Source organism: Jaculus jaculus, chromosome 6 (assembly GCF_020740685.1).
Source record: "Jaculus jaculus isolate mJacJac1 chromosome 6, mJacJac1.mat.Y.cur, whole genome shotgun sequence".
Classification (NCBI taxonomy): domain Eukaryota; kingdom Metazoa; phylum Chordata; class Mammalia; order Rodentia; family Dipodidae; genus Jaculus; species Jaculus jaculus.
The window spans coordinates 106,265,137-106,286,179 of NC_059107.1; the positions used below are offsets into that span (position 1 = coordinate 106,265,137).

Sequence of the window (21,043 nt, forward strand, 5' to 3'; positions counted from 1 at the left end):
ACAAGCAAGTTGATTTACCAAAATAAATTTGAGAGTTTGCTGTATAATTTGTTAAATCAGGTATTTGTAGTTGAAACTAGCCAATAAATTGCCTAGAGTTTTCTGTTTTTAACCAGTTCTACATATAGTTTGTGGAATTTTTCAGGCCAGTAGTGCTTTTCAGTGCATTTTGTTTTGTTTTTTTTCAAGGTAGGGTCTCACTCACTCTAGCCTAGGCTGACTTGGAACTCACTCTGTAGTCCCAGGCTGGTCTCAAATTAATAGTGATCCTCCTGCTTCTGCCTCCCAAGTGCTGGGATTAAAGGTGTGTACCACCACGCCCAGCTTTTTTTTTTTTTTTTAATTTTTCATTTATTTATTTGAGAGCGACAGACACAGAGAGAGAGAATGGGCGCGCCAGGGCTTCCAGCCTCTGCAAACGAACTCCAGACGCGTGCGCCCCCTTGTGCATCTGGCTAACGTGGGACCTGGGGAACCGAGAACTGGGGTCCTTAGGCTTCACAGGCAAGCGCTTAACCGCTAGGCCATCTCTCCAGCCCACGCCCAGCTTTTTAATGTGTTTTGAGAATTATAAATGGAATTTTTTTAGCTTAGAAATTTTGATTAATGAAGGAGTTGAGATTTATTATATTTAAGTGAGTTAGGGGAAATTTTCAGTCAATCAAATTATTTTAAAATATGGGTCTTCACTGGATTTTAATTTCTTAAACTGTTCTCCCCACGTCCCACAAATAAGTTTTACTCTTTGGCGATTTTCTTCACTTGATAATGCGCTAGCTATGAACAGGTACAGCTTTCCCAGTGTGCCCCTTGGCTTGCTGCATCCCCACCCCAGACCTGCCAGTGAGACCTCCCTGTGCTTCCAGCCAGGTGATTTCAGCCCCCCTCCCCCAGGAGCAATGTCTTGGGAGTAGTTAGGTCCTGACTCACCTTACCCTTTTAGTGGGGGGATTACCATTTGTGACATTTTCAATGTCACAATGTCATTTGTGACATTTTCAATTCATTCTCAGTCATCTTCATTTACAGGTACGCTCCTTTTAGTCATTCTGGTATTAGAAAGTATTGAGATACTGTTGAAGAATTTAGGTACAAATTCACATGAGCCACTGCTACTAAACGTGTTCAGAATGAATTTGAGCAGATTGTGAATAAACACCCTTTGACATCTTGTTTTCCTTCACAACCTTGATTCTCGTCCCCAAAATCAGAATGAATCAAGAGAGCTCCTATTTCCTTAAGGCAGAGTGGGTTGGTAAAGTCCTGAGATGTCCCTTCAAATAAGGAGTTATTTTTTCTGAATGCAAATTGGGGAGGGGCCAGAGGGCTAATTGTGATTTTAAAAGGAAAAAAAAAGTGTGATACCTTATTCTGTAATTGCAACAACTTTGGAAATTGTACTTGCCTGGTATTCTGCGAGCCATCACCACCCCGCATTTGATTGTGCCCGTCCTCCTCCCCATCACCTGCTCTCCACTCTAGGGAAGGTGGGCAGCTGGCTCACTCAAGACTTGCGTTTTTTTTTCTAATGAATGAGTACTCCAGGTTTCTTCCCTGTGAAGGTTGTTTCAATTCATTCTGCTGTTTCAATTCAAAATAAAAGAAACTTATATGAAAGTTAAAAAAAAATGGGTCTTGTCCTGAAGATACTTAACATTTTGTTCTATTACTGTTTTAAAACTTGTATGAAATTTTACTTTAGAAGACAAACTACCCTATTTGTTAGAAATAAGCTGCTCCACAAAAATGGATATAACTAATTTCTTTCATAGTTCATAGTTTCTGGTTATAAAAAAGTGAGTTAAATCTTAAATTTGGATATTTTATTTTAACGTAAGTTTTATATGCTGACTGCGTATGTATCTCTCTCTATATATTTGTACTTACGATGATCAACATGTCAAGTGGTAGCATAGTAAAGAGTATAGTGTGACTGTTTTGTAACCTAGTAGTTGGAAACAGACTAGTGTTCATCCTATCTATTAATACTAAAATATTCATGTACTTCTGTCAAAGAGGGTTCTTTAATGTTCTTTTTTTTAAAAAAAGTTCTACTCTAGGAATTATAATTTGAGTCAGCCTCTTTTAAAGAAGAAAATGATTTTGAATTTTCCCTCTGTGTTTTAGGTAGTTCAGCTTATCAGCACTGAGATATTACCTTATGCCAATTTCATTCCGAAGGAGTTTGTGGGACAGATCATGACTATGCTTAACAAAGGTTCAATTCATTCTCAGTCATCTTCATTTACAGGTACGCTCGTTTTAGTCATTCTGGTATTAGAAAGTATTGAGATACTTTTGAAGAAGCTGACATAACATGTCTAACCCTAAGATTATGATAAACATGAAAAAAATGGCAAGGTAATTGTTAAAAATGTAATATAGAATGCTAAGCTTCCAGGTGTGCTCGCACACATCTTTAATCCAGCGCTAGGGAGCCTGACGTAGGAGGATCAGCTTTGAGACTACAGAGTGACCTGGACTAGAGCGAGACCCTACCTCAAAATAACAACAAAGATAAAAATAGAATGCTAAGTTCTGTGAACAGACACATGAGTGTTCATATCTGTAAACTTGGATAAATGAAATTATATATCACTTCTGGAATCTGATGAAGTCATATAGGCTGACCAGAGTTACTCATTTTATGAAGTTGTAGAATATTAGAAGGACTATAGTATAGGAGAAGTGAAGGTATATTCTACTATTTAATATGGTGGTTAACTTCTCTTGCATCTCAGTTTTATAATATTTAAAATGAAAATATTAGGGCTGCTGAGGTGGCTTGGTGGGGAAAGGTGCTTGCTGTGCAAGCTGGACAACCTATCTTTGTATCCCCACCTAAAGCTTGATACAGTAGCAAGTGTCTAATTTCAACCCTTGTTAGGAGAGTTGGGAGTTGAACACATGAGCGTCTCAAATGCTCATGGGCCAGCTACCCTGGTTTACACAACTGTGAACAGACCCTACTTCAAGCAAGGTGGAAGGCATCCAGTGTCCTCGGACCTACACACACATTAAACACACACATAATGGTGCTTTAAAAAGGATATCAAAGCCAGTTATCAGGACTATAAATTCAGAATCCATTGGGGAAAAAGATGTTGTAGCATTTGTTAAAGGACAGTTAAGGCCTGCTGTGCACAAAATATTATAGTAGAATGTTATGTTGTTCCTCAAAAATCTCTATGATAAAACAACACCATATTAAAGAAGGCAAAATGTGTTTAGTATGGTTGAAAAAAATTGCGTATAATCTTAAGGCTGGAGGCTAAATCCATACTAAAAGACTGTAATTGGGAACTGACATGTAAGTTGTGTTTTTGCTGTTACTTTTATTTAAACTCCTCTTCAAGTCAAATAATTGTTAAATCACAGTGTGATTTTTGTGGCATAGTAAAACATAAATATGTGCAGAGCTTGTCCTGAACCCTCAGAATTTACTGGAGCCATGACTAATATTTTGTGCTATTTTAAAGAGCGTTTATGTATAGTTTGACCACTAGATGTCTCTCATACTGCTTAATTAACAAACCAGTTTTTTTTTCCCCTAGCTCCAACAATTTAAAAAACTGGCCTGAAGATTCAATCAGCATGAAAATTTCAGAGAAAAAAAATAAAGTCTATTCAATGCAGTTGATTTTTAAAATTAAGACTATATTAAATAAAGTTCTAGCCGGGCGTGGTGGCGCATGCCTTTAATCCCAGCACTCGGGAGGCAGAGGTAGGAGGATTGCTGTGAGTTTGAGGCCACCCTGAGACTCCATAGTGAATTCCAGGTCAGCCAGGGCTAGAGTGAGACCCTACCTTGAAAAACCAAAAAAGAAAAAAAAAAATTCTAGATATATTTTAGTAGAATACAATTAAGAATTTGGTATAAATCTCCCAAGCTAAGTAAGAGCTAAGTTATCAACTATACTTTTCTTAGAAGTTTTTTGATACTGTCTCCTGATGTTTTATGGCATTCAGTATGCTGAGACAAGAAAGGTACATGCAGATTTCTCAGCGACTTTGCAAAGCATGTATGTCTTCTTAATTTAAGTTTAATATGGAAGGGATTTTTTTGCATGTGAATATGAGTAGTTTGTGTGGTGTGGTGTATGAATGTGCAGTTCACACACCCATGTATGAGCATATAGGTCAGCAGGGAATGTCGTTGTCTTCCTTTGTCACTTGTTGCAGAGTCTCTAACTGAACCCTTAGCTGCCGGGTTCAGATAAAATTCCATCATAGAGAACATAAAATCACAATAATAATTAGGAGACTCAAAGGATAATATTTTATAAATAAAATTTTTTAGAAACCCAAAGTAAGGGTAGGACTGCTTACAATGCAATCTTCCAGACACAAAATGGCCTGAATATCCATGACCTCATAGTGCCTGGTACTACCTATACAAGACCATCGTAATAGGAAGAAAAGATGGTGACATCAAAATGAAAGACTTAAGTGAAGGGGAAGGTATATGATGGAGAGTGGATTTGTGAAGAGGAAAGTGGGAGAGGGGATGGAATTATGGTATTTTGTCTGTAATTATGGAGGTTGTCAATAAAAAAATACAGAAAAAGAAACAGTAAGAACATGAAAGAATTCAGAAATAAACATAAAAAAGATAAGTAAGTTCAATGAGAGGTTGGAAGAAAATATAAAAGAAATAATGCAGGGCTGGAGAGATGGCTTAGTGGTTAGGTGCTTGCTTGTGAAGCCTAAGGATCCTGGTTCCAGGTTCGATTCCCCAGTACCCATGTAAGCCAGATGCACAAGGTGGTGCTTGGCAGTGGCTGGACGCCCTGGTACACGCACACCCCCCCCACCTCTTTCTCTCTCAAATAAATAAAAATAAACAAAAAGTTTAAAAAAAGAATCCAGAAAGTAAAGAAAAATCAGTAAACAAAAATATTTATAGTATGAGAAGAAAGTAATAAACTGAATTTTAGATGTCTCACAGCTGGTCTTCTAAAAGGAGAACATAGAAAAATAGAGGATGTCATCAGAAAATATCAAAATACTTTAGAACAAAGAAAAATTGCTAAAAGGTTGAAAAAAAAAGGTCTGAATGACATTGGAATTCTTGATAGGAGCACTGGATGCTGAGAGATACGAATCAGTTGTGTTTTTGTTGTTGATGTTTGTTTTTGTTTTTAGGCAGGGTCCCATTCTAGTTCAAGTTGAGCTAGAACTCACTCTGTAGTCTCAGGCTAGCTTCAAATAACAGTGATCCTCTTACCTCTCCCTTCTGAGTGCTGAGATTAAAGGCCTGCACCACCATGCCTGACTTGCTTTAGTTTTATAAATGAAAAGAATGTTTATTATGGAATGGTAGTTCTCAGAGTTCCACCTGGAAGGCAAGTGATGCACTGTGTTTCTGCTTCAGTAAGACTGGGTGGGGACTGAGAACTCACATTTCATACACAGCTGCTCTGGTGGGGTTGATGTTGCTGGCAACCACACTTTGATCACTATAGTAAAATAATTGATATTTGCAGAAAGACAACAAATATTTTACCTTTCAATCCTTCACTCTCAGAATATGCTTCATGAAAGCAAAAGCATAATTCAAGAGTACTGAAGGCATAGGTCTCAGAACGAGTTCTAACACAAGAAAGGATAGAAATAATTCCCAGGGTGACAGCCAAAGACTATTGTCAGGTTATGGCTAGTCAGCATGACTCAAAGAGCTAGTCCAGTTCAGAACAGACCTTATGTTCCAGAAACATTAACAGGAAAGGAAAAAAATAAAATAAATACAAAGCCAGGCACATTGGCACATGCCTTTAATCCCAGTACTTGGGAGGCAGAGATAGGAGGATCTCCATGAGTTCGAGGCCACCCTGAGGCTACATAGTGAATTCCAGGTTTGCCTGAGCTAGAGCAAGACCCTGCCTCAAAAAACCAACATACACACACACACATACAACGAGAGAGAGAAAAAACAATTTATTATGTGCTTGACTTACACTAAATTATTGAGGACTTTGTTTACTTTTTTTTTTTTTTCCAGGTAGGGTCTCCTTCTAGCTCAGGCTGGCCTCGAACTCATGGCAGTCCTCCTACCTCTGCCTCCCAAGTGCTGGGATTAAAGGTGTGAGCCATCAAGCCCGGCTACTTTTGAGACAGGGTCTCACGTCTCCCCTAGACACACATTCTACCATCTGAACCAATTCTTAGCTCTTCAGAAGTAATTCATAGTTCTGTCAAGAGCTATATAAGACCAAGACAGAAAAAAAAATGATGAGCGGAAGTGATGATTGTGGACAGCTTTGATTGTTTTTGCTCTTCCAAGGGGTCAGATGTTGATTAATGTATGGTAAGTGTCATTAACTACAGGTTGTTCCTTGGTTCCTTCCTTTGCTTCTGTTCCTAATTTGCTAGATTTGTTATTAAGGTGCTTTAATTTAACATTTTATTAATCCTTATTAATTTTACAGAAGCAGAGATTGATATTCGTTTGAGAGAAGAATTTTCTAAAATGTGTTTTGAAACATTGCTCCAATTTTCCTTCAGTAATAAAGTCACAACACCTCAAGAAGGCTACATCTCACGAATGGCACTCTCAGTGCTTTTAAAGAGATCTCAGGATGTTCTGCATCGATACATAGAGGATGAAAGGTTGAGTGGAAAATGCCCTCTTCCAAGGTATGTTTTTGATTAAAGAAAGAAATGCACTGATGTCATAATTATATTCCTAAGTGATCTAGACCTGAGGTGGTTTATAATTTTATTTTTCCTGTACATATAGTCATAGGCTTCATTGCAGATACATTGAGGGTTTAGAGAGAGTGTGTGTGTATGTCTCTCAGTGTAGTTCATAATTTTATTTACCCTGTGCATTGTAGTCATAGACTTTGTTGCGGATACATTGAGAGTTGAGAGAGAGTGTGTGTGTGTCTGTCTCGGCATGGCACCTTTGCTTGTGCCTGCACAGGAGAACTTTGAGTATTCCCCTCCATCACTCACTAGTTTGTTTTTCCTTGAGACAGTCTTTTACTGATTCTGGAGCCTACTATTTTTCATGAGTCTGATCACAAAGCTTTAGGTTCTATCCCTTGCAACAAATAAACCAGGTGTGCTGGCACACACTTATAATCCCAGCACTTGTGTGTGTGGGTGGGATGGGTTGGAAGCAGGAGCATCTGAAGTCCAAGGTCATCCTTGGCTACATAGTGAGTAGGTGATCAGCCTGGGATAAATATACAACCCTGGGGCAGGGGATAAAACCAAAAAGAAGGCTTGAAATAATGCCCTGTTATAGTGTTAGAAAAGTCTTCTCTATAGTATGAAATTACAGATTTTTACCAACAAGAGTGGGTAAGGGGAACTGTAGAGCAGAAGACCTTTCTTTCTCTTGGAAGAAAAGAATCAAAGTACTTTTTTAAAAATCCATTATGACATATTTACTCTTTTTTATAATGTCTCCAAATAGTGCCACCTCAGAACTGATTTCAAGCATGTTTTGTATATTAGAAAAATACAATACAGAAATAAAAAAATGTCATAAGTAAAACATTTTAGTTTTAAATAGTTACATCTAATAGCTTAGGTTCGTGTAAGTTGATTGCCCTCTACTTTTCCAAAGTACATCTATTCATGTAAATCCTGTTTTAAAAAATGTGACATATTTCATAATCCTGATGGAAATCATTTCCCTTTTTTTAGGCAACAAGTAACAGAAATCATATTTGTTTTAAAAGCAGTCAGCACTCTAATTGATTCACTTAAAAAGACTCAGCCTGAGAATGGTAGGTGCTTTGAAACTTGGTTATTATACAATTTATAACATCATGTCCTATTTGTTGGTATATGTCTGTACTATTAAGTTAACTGAGTTTTAGGAACATAGCCATTAGGCTTTCTTTTTTTGTTTGTTTTTTGTTTTTGTTTTCAAGGTAAGGTCTCACTCTACCCCTGGCTGACCTAGAATTCACTATGTAATCTCAGGGTGGCTTTGAACTCTTGGAGATCCTCCTATCTCTCCCTCCAGAGTGCTGGGATTTTAAAGGCATGCACCACCACACCCAGCCTTTTTTTCTGGTGGGGGGAGGCACTTCATTTCCTTGAGATAGAGTCTCTCACGGAACCTGGAGCTTAGATTGTTTTTCAGTTAGACTTCTGACCAAGGAGTCCCAGTGATTCTCCTGCCTCTGCCTCTGCCTCCTCAGGGCTAGAGTCATGGCCACACCCAGTACTTTACAAGTATGCTAGGAATCTAGCTCAGGTTACCCAGTGAGCCATCTTTCTAGCCTATTTGTTTTGAGAGGGTCTTTTTATGTTGCCTAGACCTGCCTTAAATTTATAATCCCCCCCCCCCTCCATACACACTTTAGTTCCTGCCTTCTAAGTTCTACTCTTACAGATAGGAGCTGCCACATCTGCTTCCTTAGAGATCACTTTTTTAATTCAGGTTAGTTTTTTTCAGGTTACTTTCTTCAGTTAGTTACTGATTTCCTTTGTATATGCAAGTTGTATAAGTAATTTTGAGTCATTTTTGTAGTTCTTTTTTCTTTTTATTTTCTCTTTCTTTTTTTACTCACTCCTGTCCAGTTTTTAACTTTTTATTGACAACCTCCATAAATATACACAATACATCATGATCAAAATCTCTTCCCACTGACCCCCTTTTCTCCCTGCCAAATTCCCCCTCCACTGAATCACTTCTTTCCAACTAGTCTCTCTTTTGGTTTTTTTTTTGTTTGTTTTTCAAGGTAGGGTCTCAATCTATATAGCCCAGACCAACTGGGAATTCACTTTGTAGTCTCAGGCTTGAACTCACAGCTGTCCTCCTACCTCAGCCTCCCAAGTGCTGGGATTAAAGGCATGAGTCAGACCCATGCCCTGCAGCTCTCTCTATTTGGATGTCATCATTTTTTTTCCTTTTTCTTTTCCTTCTTTCTTTCTTTCCTTCTTTATTTGACAGGAGGAATGGGGGTGTGAGAGAATGGGTGCACCAGGTCCAGCCACTGCAAACAAACTAGATGCATTCACCCTCTTGTGCATCTGGTTAACATGGGTCCTGAGGAATCGAACCTGGATCCTTCGGCTTTGCAGGCATACACTATAACTGCTAAGCCATCCCGCCAGCCCTGGATGTCATCATTTTTTCCCCCCTGCTATTATGTAGGTCTTGTGTGGGTAGTGTCAGCCAATGTGAAGTCATGAGTGTCAAGGCCACGTAATGTTTGGAAGATAGTATTGTAAGCAGTCTTCCCTTCCTTTGGCTCATCAGTGTTTTCACCCCCTGTTCCACAATAGCCCCTGAATTTCGGAGGGTTTGATAGAAATGTCTTAGTTCTGAACACTCAAATGACACTTCTTCTCAACACTATGGTGAGTGTTGAGTCACCTTAGTGGTCACCACCATCTGAAAAGAGAAGCTCATCTAACCAAAAATGAGAATAGCATTAATATATGGGCATAAACATAAATTCTTAGAGGGAAGTTTGGTGTGAATAATATATGTATTTAGCCAGGCATCAGTAGTAGTTTCACATCTAGGGCTTATGACCTCCCCAGCCATAGGCTATTGACTAGGTTTTCAGCATCAGGCATAAACTCCCTCCCAAGGAGCAGACCTCAAGTACTATCAGAGAGAAGTTGGTTTCCCCCATAACAGACATGCCACCATTGAACATCATTTGGTGTATTTGGTCTGAGTAGCCAGTTTAAAGCTTGTAAGGTTTGCTAATGGTTTAAGACTGTTGACTTTTCTGCCCCCAAAGGCTGTGCTGCTGTATAGCTCTTTTCAGCATCCTGACAACTGGTCAACTGGGAGGAGGCTCCCAGCTCAGCTCCAGCTTGATTTCTCAGTGACCTGCAGTCTAAGCAAGTGGAATCATCAATAGGGTCTTACCATCTTGTTCTGGTGGGCAGCCCAGGACCTTGGCAATAGCCTGTAATGTTTTGGGGGGTATCAGGGGACTTCCTGCCAACATCTTTCTGGAAAGTTTCCCACCCCTTGCACTGAAAATTTTCTAATAACAATTAATGGCTTCTGAGCACAGTGTTATCCACCTCCACAGAACACTTGTGTCCAAACTTTCTTTTTTAACATATTATTTATTATTAGCTAGCAAAGAAGTAGGTTTCCATATGCTTATTCATAGTAACATCTTAAATTTTGATTAACCTTCCTACCACCCCCTCCTCTCCTCCATCCCATCCCTTGTCCCACTTAGACCATTCCACCGCCAGTACTCTGCCCTCTACTTACATATCCACTCTCTACTCCCCTTAAGCCCTCTTCCTTCCCTCCCTCCCTTATAGCCCTTTTCTAGCTGTTGGCCTCTACTACTGACTTTGGCTCCAACTCACATACAGATCTAAACAGTTGAAGTTAGGATCCACATATGAGAGAATACATGGGCCTGGGTTACCTTACTTAATATAATCTTTCCAACTCCATCTATTTCTGTGCACATTTTATGATTTCATTTTTCTTTGCAACTGAATGAAACCCCACTGTGTAAATATTCTACATCATTATCCATTCTAATCTAATCTTTATCAGAAATGATTTTTCTAAAGCACATCTCTGATTGTTCATTTCCCCATCCCCTCAAAACACAAGGTGACTGACCAGCTGCATCAAATCTGGGCATGGTGGTGCATGCCTATAGTTTCAGAATTTCAGGAGGTAGAGACACCAAGACCATCACTTAAAGGTCATCCTTGGCTACACAGGGAGTTTGACCCAGCCTGAGCTACTTGTCCATTTAGCTAGTAAAGAGCTGAGTACTGCAGTTTAACTTCATTCTGGTCATGCTTTATTTTTTATTAGATTTCATTTAACCTTTTCTCCCACTATGCTAAAATTCTCAGTCTTCCCAAATACCCCCAATCTTTTGTTACTCTGTTCTACTATCTATATTGCATGGTTCTGTTGGACCAGCTACAGATGTGAAGAGTTGGTTACTATAGATTATTTGTGTCACCACAAACAATTTGGTTCAGCTGATGCTTTATCTTTTCTTTTTGTATGTATATATATAAATACATGTATATATACACATACATACATACACACATATATATATACATATACATATATATGTGTGTGTGTGTGTGTGTGTGTGTATATATATATATATATATATATATATATATATATATATATATATATATATATATATATTTTATGGTACCTTGCTGTACAGGCTGACCTGGAAGTCACAATATAGTCTCAGGGTGACTTTGAACTCACAATCCTCCTACCTCTGTCTTCCAAGTGGTGGGATCAAAGGCGTATGCCAGCACACCCAGCTTCATGACATTTTCTTTAAAAAAAAAATACACACACACGCACACACACACAATTTATTTGCAAGAAGAGGGAGATTGGACATGCCAGGGCCATTTGCCACTACAGATAAATTCCAGGTGCATGTGTTACTTTGTGCATCTGGCGAAATGAGTACTAGAGAATTAAGCCCAGGCCAGCAAGCTTTGCATGTAAGCACCTTTAACTGCTGAGCTGTCTTCCCAGCTCCTATCATTACTTTTCTTATACTTGGCCAGTTACTCTAATTGGTGGCAGAATATTTATATTTTTGAAATTCAACCACTGTTGTTTGAGCTAGAAATGGTATTATACTAAATATTAAGAGGCAGTACATTTTTTTGTGTGTCTTTAACCCAAAGATTAGAAGTGAGAGAGGTGAAATCTCTAAGAAAGAAACCATTCATTGATGTCTGAGACCACGAAAACTATTTGATCATTGGATAGACTTGACTCTTCAAAATGTCTTACACTTAATGCCTGGAAGATAGCTCAATAGATAAGTATTTGCCATGCCAGCCTGAGGACATGTGTTCAGATACCCAACAGTCAGGTGAAAGGCCAGGCCTGAAGGTATGCACCTCTAGTTCCAGTGTTGGGAAGATGGAGACAGAGGATTTTTTGAACTTACTGGCTAGCTAGTCCAGTCAGATTGGTGAGCTCTGGGCTTAATGAGACAACTTGTCTCAAAAATAGGGCAGATATCTTTCCCTCTCTCTCTCTCTCTCTCTCTCTCTCTCTCTCTCTCTCTCTCTCTCTCTCTCTGCCACTTTCTCTGTCATTCTCAAATAAGTAAAAATAAACAAAATAATTGGGCAGAAAGTGATTGAGGAAGATACCAGTGTCAACCTCTGGATCCATATATGTGTGCTCATACACAATGAATTTGTATATATTCATGCTGATCATACACGGTCACAAAAAATGTATTATACTTCAGACATAACTAACTATACAATTCTCTATTTTTCTCCTTATTGCTAGAGTTGTACTAAGTATACCATGTAACCAATATATTTAAGTGCATAATATGTGCATTATTTTGCAGCATCTCTATAGATAGCTGTCCATAACTTAATTAAACGATAAAGGGAAAAATGAAAAAGAAAACTCAGTGACTATTTTATATCCAGTGGGCCATGGATAAGGCAGTGTAGCCATGATAGGTGATGTAATTAAATTAATCTTAAAAATAACTTGCTTCTGGGTACAAGTGAAATTGTTTTATTCAATATAACTTTAAGTTATAATATAACATATTAGCCTTTAAAGATGCCAGCCTTAAAGAAGGTAATGAGGCCAGGCATGGTGGCACACGCCTTTAATCCCAGCACTTGGGAGGCAGAGGTAGGAGGATTGCCATGAGTTTTGAGACCACCCTGAGATTACATAATTAATTCCAGGTCAGCCTGGACCAAAGTGAGACCCTACCTCGAAAAACCAAAAAAAAAAAAAAAAAAAAAAAAAAGGAAGGTAATGAGAGGGGGTTATGATCAAAATATATCATCTACATGTATGAAAATCATCAGTAAAAGTTTTTTGTTGTTATTTAAAAAAATAAAAGGATGCTAGCCTTCCCGGTAGAAATGTACTGGAGTGCACATAACTAGGCCAGGCCCAGTTCAGGAGATTGGCTGTAAAAAGTTAGACCCAGTATGCCCTGGAGCTATTCACAATATTTTTTGTCCTAGAGTTTTTGTAGTTTAAAGGACGTAGTGGAGACTTTTTGTCTGAAGGGATTTTACTTTCATCATTTTACTTGATATTTAAAATTTTGAATAGTTAGTATATGTACAAAAATTGAAATCTTGCAACTGAATGAGAGAAGGGTATGATGGCACACACCTTCAATCCCAGCATTTGGGAGGCAGAAGTAGGAGGATCACCATGAGTTTGAAGTCAACCTGGGACTACAGAATGAGTGCTAGGTCAGGCTGGGCAAGAGTGAGACCCTACTTGAAACAAAATTTAAAAAAGTATTTTAGCCAGGCACAGTAACACATGCCTTTTAATCCCAGCATTCAGGAGGCAGAGATAGGAGGATCGCTGTGAGTTTGAGGCTACCTTCATGCAATAATAATGAGTTCCCTATCTTGAACCCCCCCCAAAAAAGTATACAAGAAAAAAATTAGGGTGATACTTCCCCTAGTCTGTCTGCTCAGCACAAGCATCCATTTTCATTATTAGTTTGTGGGTCTATCTAGAAATGTGTCTTTTAAACAGATTCCAGTTATCCCCCAGTGTTTTATGTAAACAGATACGAATTATCTCTCCATATCATACCTACTGTTCTTAACCCTTTTTTTCTTTTTAGAGTACTATTATTCTTTTAATATAAACCCTTAATGAGTCTATATGAATTAATAGTCCTGAAGAGGAAAGATACATGTAACATCTGCCAAACTTATTTAGATACTAACTTTTTTTAAGAAATAAGTTGAGGGGGCTGGAGAGATGGTTTAGCAGTTAAGGCACTTGCCTGCAAACCCTAAGGACTCATGTTCAATTCTCCAGGTCCCACAAAAGCCAGATACACAGATGTAAGTGTGCAAGATCGCACATGTACATAAGGGAGCACATGCACCTGGAGTTCAGTTATAGTGGCTGGAGGCCCTGGCATGCCAGTTTATTCTCCCCCGCCACCCCCTTGCATAAATTTTAAAAAAGCAGTCTATTGGGCTTGCCTCAAAGAAGAGAGAGGGAGGAAGAGAGTGGGGGAGGGAGGAAGGAAATAAGTTGAGGGACAATAGGTTAAGAAACTCATTTCCTTATTTTTTACATCAGTAGTTGAGATAAGATAAAGTTAAATGACTTGACCAGGACACTAAGCACTACCCTTAAAAAAAATAAGAAAAGAAGCCAGGTGTGGTGGTGCACGCCTTTAATCCCAGCACTCGGGAGGCAGAGGTAGTAGGAGGATTGCCATGAGTTCGAGGCCACCCTGAGACTCCATAGTGAATTCCAGGTCAGCCTGGGCTAGAGTGAGACCCTACCTCAAAAAATAAAAAAATAAAAAAAACCAAGGGCTGGAGAGATGGCTTAGCGGTTAAGTGCTTGCCTATGAAGCCTAAGGACCCTGGTTCAAGGCTCGATTCCCCAGAACCCACGTTAGCCAGATGCACAAAGGGGCGCATGTGTCTGGAGTTCATTTGCAGTGGCTGAAGGCCCTGGTGCACCCATTCTCTTTCTCTATCTGCCTCTTTCTCTGTCTGTCGCTCTTAAATAAATAAATAAATAAAATAAACAAAAAAATTAAAAAAAAAAAAAGAAATAGAAACATTTTATTTTTGTTTCTTGAGGTAGGATTTCACTTAAGCTCAGGCTGACCTGGAATTCACTATGGAGTCTCAGGATGGCCTCAAACTCACAGCGATCCTCCTACCTCTGTCTCCCGAGCACTGGGATTAAAGGTGTGCGCCACCACACCTGGCTTCCTTACATTTGTTATCGCATTCTTTCTTGTATACTACATTGATTTGAGACTTACTCAGCACAGTATTATGAGATCTATTAGCAGACTTTATTTGGGGACTTAGTCTTGCTCAATACTCATCAGAAAATAAGTTCAGCCTGATGGCACAGGTCTATAGTCCCAAGTACATGGGAGGCTAAGGCAGGAGGATTTCAGTTCAAGGCCTTTCTGGGCTACAATGTGAGCTTAAGACCAGCCTGGGTAGCTTAGTGAGTCTCTGCATCAGTATATTGTTTAAAAGGGGGAGAAACAAAAAGAGGACCTGAGATATAGATTAGTAGTAAAATGCTTGGTTGGCCCTAGGTCAATCTTTGTAACTTCAAGTTAAAAAGAAAAGAATGCAGAAAATAAAAATGTAATAGTAATCTCAGTGAGATGTATAACTTTTGCCTAGTCAATAAATAGCATTCACCTGTTCATTATTGTAGTCTGGAAATCAGATAGGCTTTGTCTCTTCCCACTATAGTCTACATCTAGAGATAACACATTAAAGACTAGCAGACAGTATAAGAAAATAGAGATCTATGAGTTAGGAATTTGACATTTAAAATCAATATCAAGGGCATTATAGGGAAATTTGTGGGAAGTCATTTTTAGTGACAACTGAATAAAAGATGAATTGTTATTTGTTTTTGAAATGTTCCCTATATTCTTTGGTAATGATGTAGAAAATGACAAAGATTTGGATTATTCTTGTTTGTTAGCTTCTAAAATCTTCACAGACTGAAGTGCATTTAAAACATTGATTGGTTTGTCAGCACTGACAGCCCCCTGCTTTGACAACTGGCCACCTGTTTTGTTTCCACATCTTGTTAAATATAACAGGAGCTCTTCTAAAGAGTAAGAATGAATACTTACTTTTAGTTTCTGCAAATTTCATATTTTTTTACCTTTACATTGGAGAATTGTGTTTGTTAATAGATGATCTCTGCTGTTTATATACACCCTGTTTTGAGATTGATACTTTTTAAATTACAGTTGATGGAAATACCTGGGCACAAGTAATTGCCTTATACCCAACCTTAGTAGAATGTATCACCTGCTCATCTTCAGAAGTCTGTTCTGCTCTTAAAGAAGCACTCGTTCCCTTTAAGGATTTCATGCAACCACCAGCATCCAAAGTTCAAAATGGAGAATCTTGACTAACTACAATGCATTTGAAGGAAGAAAGATAGCCTAAGAAGTTTTCTCCTGAGTTTTCTGGAAGGATATTTCTTACTACAAGTGATTCTTGACAGCTGCTGTTGCCTCCTTTAAATCAAATTGTAGTTCATAAGAGCAAGCATACATGCCAGCAGAGGCCTCTGAATGAGTAGCAGTGCAAGCTTTTACTAAGATAAACTGATGGGAGGGAGAGAGAATTAATACTGCATCACATCGGCTTCCATATCTTCAGTTGGTGATTTGAAAGTGAACTTATGTACAGTTTGTGATGTATGTGTCAATGATGTACTTTTTAAAAAGAGAGATATTTCCATTCAGTCAGATTTACTAGGCTGGTGTTTTTGCATTCTTTTCAAGTACAAAACTGTACTAAAATTTTATGCAAGATAGTACTGTAACATTCCATATTATCTACAACCAGCCTTTGTAAACAAAGGGACTTGATAGACTGTGTGTATAATAAATGGTACAGTTCTGTATAAAATAGTTGCATTTATTTAAATTTTTAAAATATTGATAATGTTAAATGCTTGAAACTGTATTTAATGTAAAATTGTTTGCTTACATTTTTCCTTATAATTTGCTTTCTTATGTGGCAGATAAACTTATCATGTAACCACAGTTATCTTCATGCTTATGTTAAGTGCTTTATTAGTGACCTTTTAAACATGTGACCAGAATTATGTGAACACAGCAGCAAAGTTTATGGTTTGATGACTTCACAACTTGGATACAGCTTATTAACTTATATTGAGATAGATTGTAGCATGGTAACTCCATCATACCTCATTTCTTTAACTCTCTTCAAACTTTCACTTGTCTGTTTTATATTTGCTGTCTGAATTTTAAACAGTTTTCACATTTTATATTTCTACTGATTTTTTTTCCTGTGACTGACTACATTTGTCACTGTCTTTGAATTGTGACCCAGGCAAGATGATTTCAGATTTCATAAAGTTTTGCCTGTGAGGTTTTGTTTCTTCTAGTGGTTCATTTTCTTACGTCTTTTCAAGAAGAAAAACAGCTATCCTAATCTACAAATATAAAATGTGTGTGTTACAGAACAGTGGCACATGTTTTAGGGGACAGTCCAGCATTTAGAAGTGCAGTTAAACTTACTGTCATAGAGTACAATGCTCAGGTCATTTCACTTTCCAATCCTAATGAAAGAAAGTGTTTTTAAGCCAGGTGTGGTGGTGCACGCCTTTAATCCCAGCACTTGGGAGGAAGAGGTAGGTAGGAAGATTGCTGTGAGCTCAAGGCCACCCCGAGACTACATAGTGAATTCCAGGTCAGCCTAGGCTAGAGTAAGACTCTACCTTAAAAAAAAAAAAAAAAAAAGTGTTCTTGAGTACAGTAACTTGTTTCTTACAAAACAGACTTTGGCGTATAAGTTTTCATAATCACTTATTGAAGATTTGAAGATGTTTAAAACGCTAATGATAAATAAATCAAGCTGTTGGCATTTTTCCAATGTACTCTGGAAGGCTTTCGATATTAACAAAACTCATAAATTTTAGCCTCTCCATAGTAATCATAAAACTATATGGAGACATTAGAGTTGAGTAATGAGTAAGATGCAGTTTTGATGCTATTTTACTTATATACTAATTTAATTTACATTATTTTCTGTCCTCATTTAGTAAATCTTTTTGTGAGGGAGTATTTTCATTTACATGAATCAGTGACTTCCTATTTCATTTCACCAAAGATTAAGGTAAAATATGGCATTTCATAGATTGTGCTTTCAGAAACATTTTCTTTAAAGTTGTATAAAAAAAGCTCAAACCATGTATTTATTTTTTGTATTTGAATATATTCAGTTGTAGACTAAAGAAATACATGAATATCACTGAAAAAGTTTTACAATAATAGCAAGGGTAGAAGTAGCATGGTAAAAACACTGCCATGGGTTTATATAAAGCAAAAAATTTGTCTATTCTTGAGAAATAGATCATTTGCAATCTGAATGATTTTTCTCCTTGAGTCAAGGGTGTACAGATATAAACTGAATAGTTTTGAGCTAATACTGCACTAACTTTCAGTAACAGAATTATGCTACATACTTCAAAAAATATGATCAATGTGTGTTCATTTATATAGTCTTCGTGTCAAGCAAGTGGCTGTTCCCTTGGAATAATTGACAGGCTTTTCTTCCCAGAATATCTCCCACAACTCTCCAGAAGTCACTACCAGCAACTGTGCCCATGAATCGAACATTCCTCTAGGCTGCATTTTCTAAATGTGCTGCAGCAACTAGAACTGAGCTGAGTGAGATTACGACATATAAAGAGATTCAAAAGGGAAGCTCCCAAAGGCACATTCATTCTGTTGCATAATAAAACTAGTTCTTTAAATACTAGTAATATAATTAGTCTTTGAAACAGTTTCCTATGAGTCATTAAAAATATAGAGGGCTGGAAAGACTCAGCTAGAATACTTGCCTGACATGGGTGAGGCCCCAGCTTCAGGCCCCAGCACTGCCAAAACAAACATCCCCTCCCCCAGTTTTAAACCTCATATAATCCATTTTTGTCATTGACTAATTACCTGAGTTATATAGATTGCCAGACAATAGACATATGCCAATGATAGGATGACTAATAAGGCTCTTCATCATAAAATAAGCAAAACATACATTAATTTTTAGTTTGCAACAATGCCAACACTGCCAAGAAAGAAAAGATAATTTCTAGTGTCTTACTAAGTATTCCTAGTTTTTAGACAGGGTCTTAGCCCAGACTGACCTGGAACTCTCTGTAGCACCGGCTAGCCTCAAACTCATGGTGATTCTCCTACCTCAGCCTCCCAAGTGCTAGATTCGAGACTTAGTATTTCTTTTGTTGTTGTTGTTTGTTTTTAAACATTTTTAAAAATTTTTATTTACTTATTTGCCAGTGAAAGAGGAGGATGGTGGGGAGAGAGGGAGAGAATGGGCATGTCAGGGCCTCCAGCCACTGCACATGAACTCCAGACACATGCATCCCCTTCTGCATCTGGCTTACATGGGTCCTAGGGAATCGAACCTGGGTCCTTTAGCTTTGCAGGCAAATGCTTTAACTGCTAAGCCATCCCTCCAGCCCAAGACCTAGTTTAGTGTTTCTTTATAACTAGTTTAAAATTTTTTTTTGTTTTACTACATACATTTGTGAATACCATTTATTAAGAATCTATTATATGCCAAAAGGAAATACAAAATGCTGTAAGTTTGGCTTAGAAAGAACCACTTCTAAATTATTTTCATTTCTGTTACATCAGATGCTAAAAATCTGTTGTTTTCCACCCATTTTCTCCTGTATGGTTACTGACTCAATGCTTAACACATTTTAAAAAATTGTATGCAGTGTCAGGAGGAAATAGTGTGTTGGGTGTGGTGGCACATGCCTTTAATCCCAGCATTTAGGAGGCAGAGGTAGGAGGATTACCATGAGTTTGAGGCCAGCCTGAGATTACATAGTAAATTCCAAGTCATCTTGGGATAGAGTGAAACTTTGAAAAAAGGGGGTGAGAGGGAAGGAGGAGGAAGAAGAAGAAACAAAAAAACAGCTAACAATTTATTGTACATATTTTGTCCTGGAGAAGAATATTCACTTTTAAGTAGCCAACCAATAACTAGGTTATTTGTCTTTATATAACCCTACGAGTGTTTTATTTATTATCAGTTTCACAGTAGTCCCACCCAGTTGAGTACTGGGCTAAGGGTCAGTTAAGAAACCAAGGGTAAATTGGCATGCAGCTTTGAATAATTCTACACTCATGCTACATTATATTTGTGTCAGTAAAGGACATGTAGGATATAGAACAATTCAGATAGACAACCAACTCTTTTAAGAGACTGCTTGCTATAGGTGACATCTGTCTAGCTTGGGCAGAACACTCCAACCTGGTCATGCACTGCCTGATTCCCATAACTGTCACAGAATGTCTAGTTAATTAAGGGGAAGCATGATGTCCAGTCCCAGACTATTGTGGATTATGCATTTTTCTAGGAAACTCTGACAGATAAAAGAATGATTTCTTCAAAGTATTGCTAGCAGACTATATGTTCCTTAGATTCCCATGCACTAGATTTGGTATTTGAGCAGATATACAGAGTTGTGTCAGGTAATACATTTTACTGTGCAGGGCAGTATTTATATTAGGCTGAATTATGCTTTAAAAAATATTAATGAGAGGGCTAGGAGTTCTATACCACAGGTTCACATGTTGTGTTGTGGGTTTTAAGAAGTGGGGTCTCACTCTGTAGTCCCAGGCTGGCCTCAAACTCAGTGATTCTTTTACCTCTACCTCCAGAATGCTGAGATTAAAGGCATGCGCCCCCATACCCGGCAATTATGTCTTTTAAATTCAGTAATTTTGAATCAGTAGCAGTGCTGGCTCTTAAGGGAGCCTGTCAATGGGCAGGGATGTAGTTCATGCTGTAATCAGTTCTGCCTGGACAGAGGCTGGAAGAAGACCACCAACTGAAGGTGAGCCCAGTCTATGTAGCAGATTCCAGGCCTGGTGAGACTTCCCAATGAGACCCTGCCTCAAAACAAAACAAAGGGAAGAATAGATGGTAAGTCTTTGTGACTATGAAATAATCTTGGAAATCCTGACTTGTAAGGCAGCTGAGCTGCTCGTAAGCTAACTTTTCAAAGCTGCTATTTACTTATTTCTAAAACAATGGCGACAGTAAGCTATTTTAATCTTCTTTCAATTTATTTATGAGAGAGAATAGGCATGCCAAGACCTCTAGCCACTGCAAACAAACTCCAGAGCATGTGCCATCATGTGCATCTGGCTTACATGGGTTGTAGAGAATTGAACCTGGGTCCTTAGGCTTTGCAGGAAAGCACCTTAACCACTGAATAATTTCTCTAGACCCTATAAGCTGACTTCCTGATAAGGTGTGGTGTCATACCCAATGAGTCTTTTTTGAAAAACAAGTTTTCAAACATAGAGGGCAAGAGAGAATGAGAATGGCCGTCCTAGGGTCTCCCATGTGCCACTTTGTGCATCTGGCTTTACATAGGCACTGGGGAATTGAATGCAGGATATCAGGCTTTGCAAGCAAGTGCCTTTAACCACTAATCCAACTGTCCACTCCTCAAAAGAGTTTGTTTTTTTCCTTCGGCATCACTTTGATTTCTTCT

General features: G+C 38.2%; 1 protein-coding gene across 5 annotated transcripts in view; it reads left to right on the forward strand.

The window, feature by feature from the left end:
* Mon2 (MON2 homolog, regulator of endosome-to-Golgi trafficking) overlaps window positions 1-16,877 on the forward strand; it is a 125,377-nt gene extending 108,500 nt beyond the window's left edge. For all 5 annotated transcript variants that reach the window (XM_004650045.2, XM_045151508.1, XM_004650046.3 and 2 more), the window contains 4 exons: window positions 2,128-2,251; window positions 6,429-6,636; window positions 7,657-7,739; window positions 15,723-16,877. In XM_004650045.2, coding sequence (XP_004650102.1) covers window positions 2,128-2,251; window positions 6,429-6,636; window positions 7,657-7,739; window positions 15,723-15,886 — 579 coding nt within the window. In that variant the 3' untranslated portion in view covers window positions 15,887-16,877. The remainder of the gene's footprint in view (window positions 1-2,127; window positions 2,252-6,428; window positions 6,637-7,656; window positions 7,740-15,722) is intronic.
* The last annotated feature ends 4,166 nt before the right edge of the window (window positions 16,878-21,043 follow it).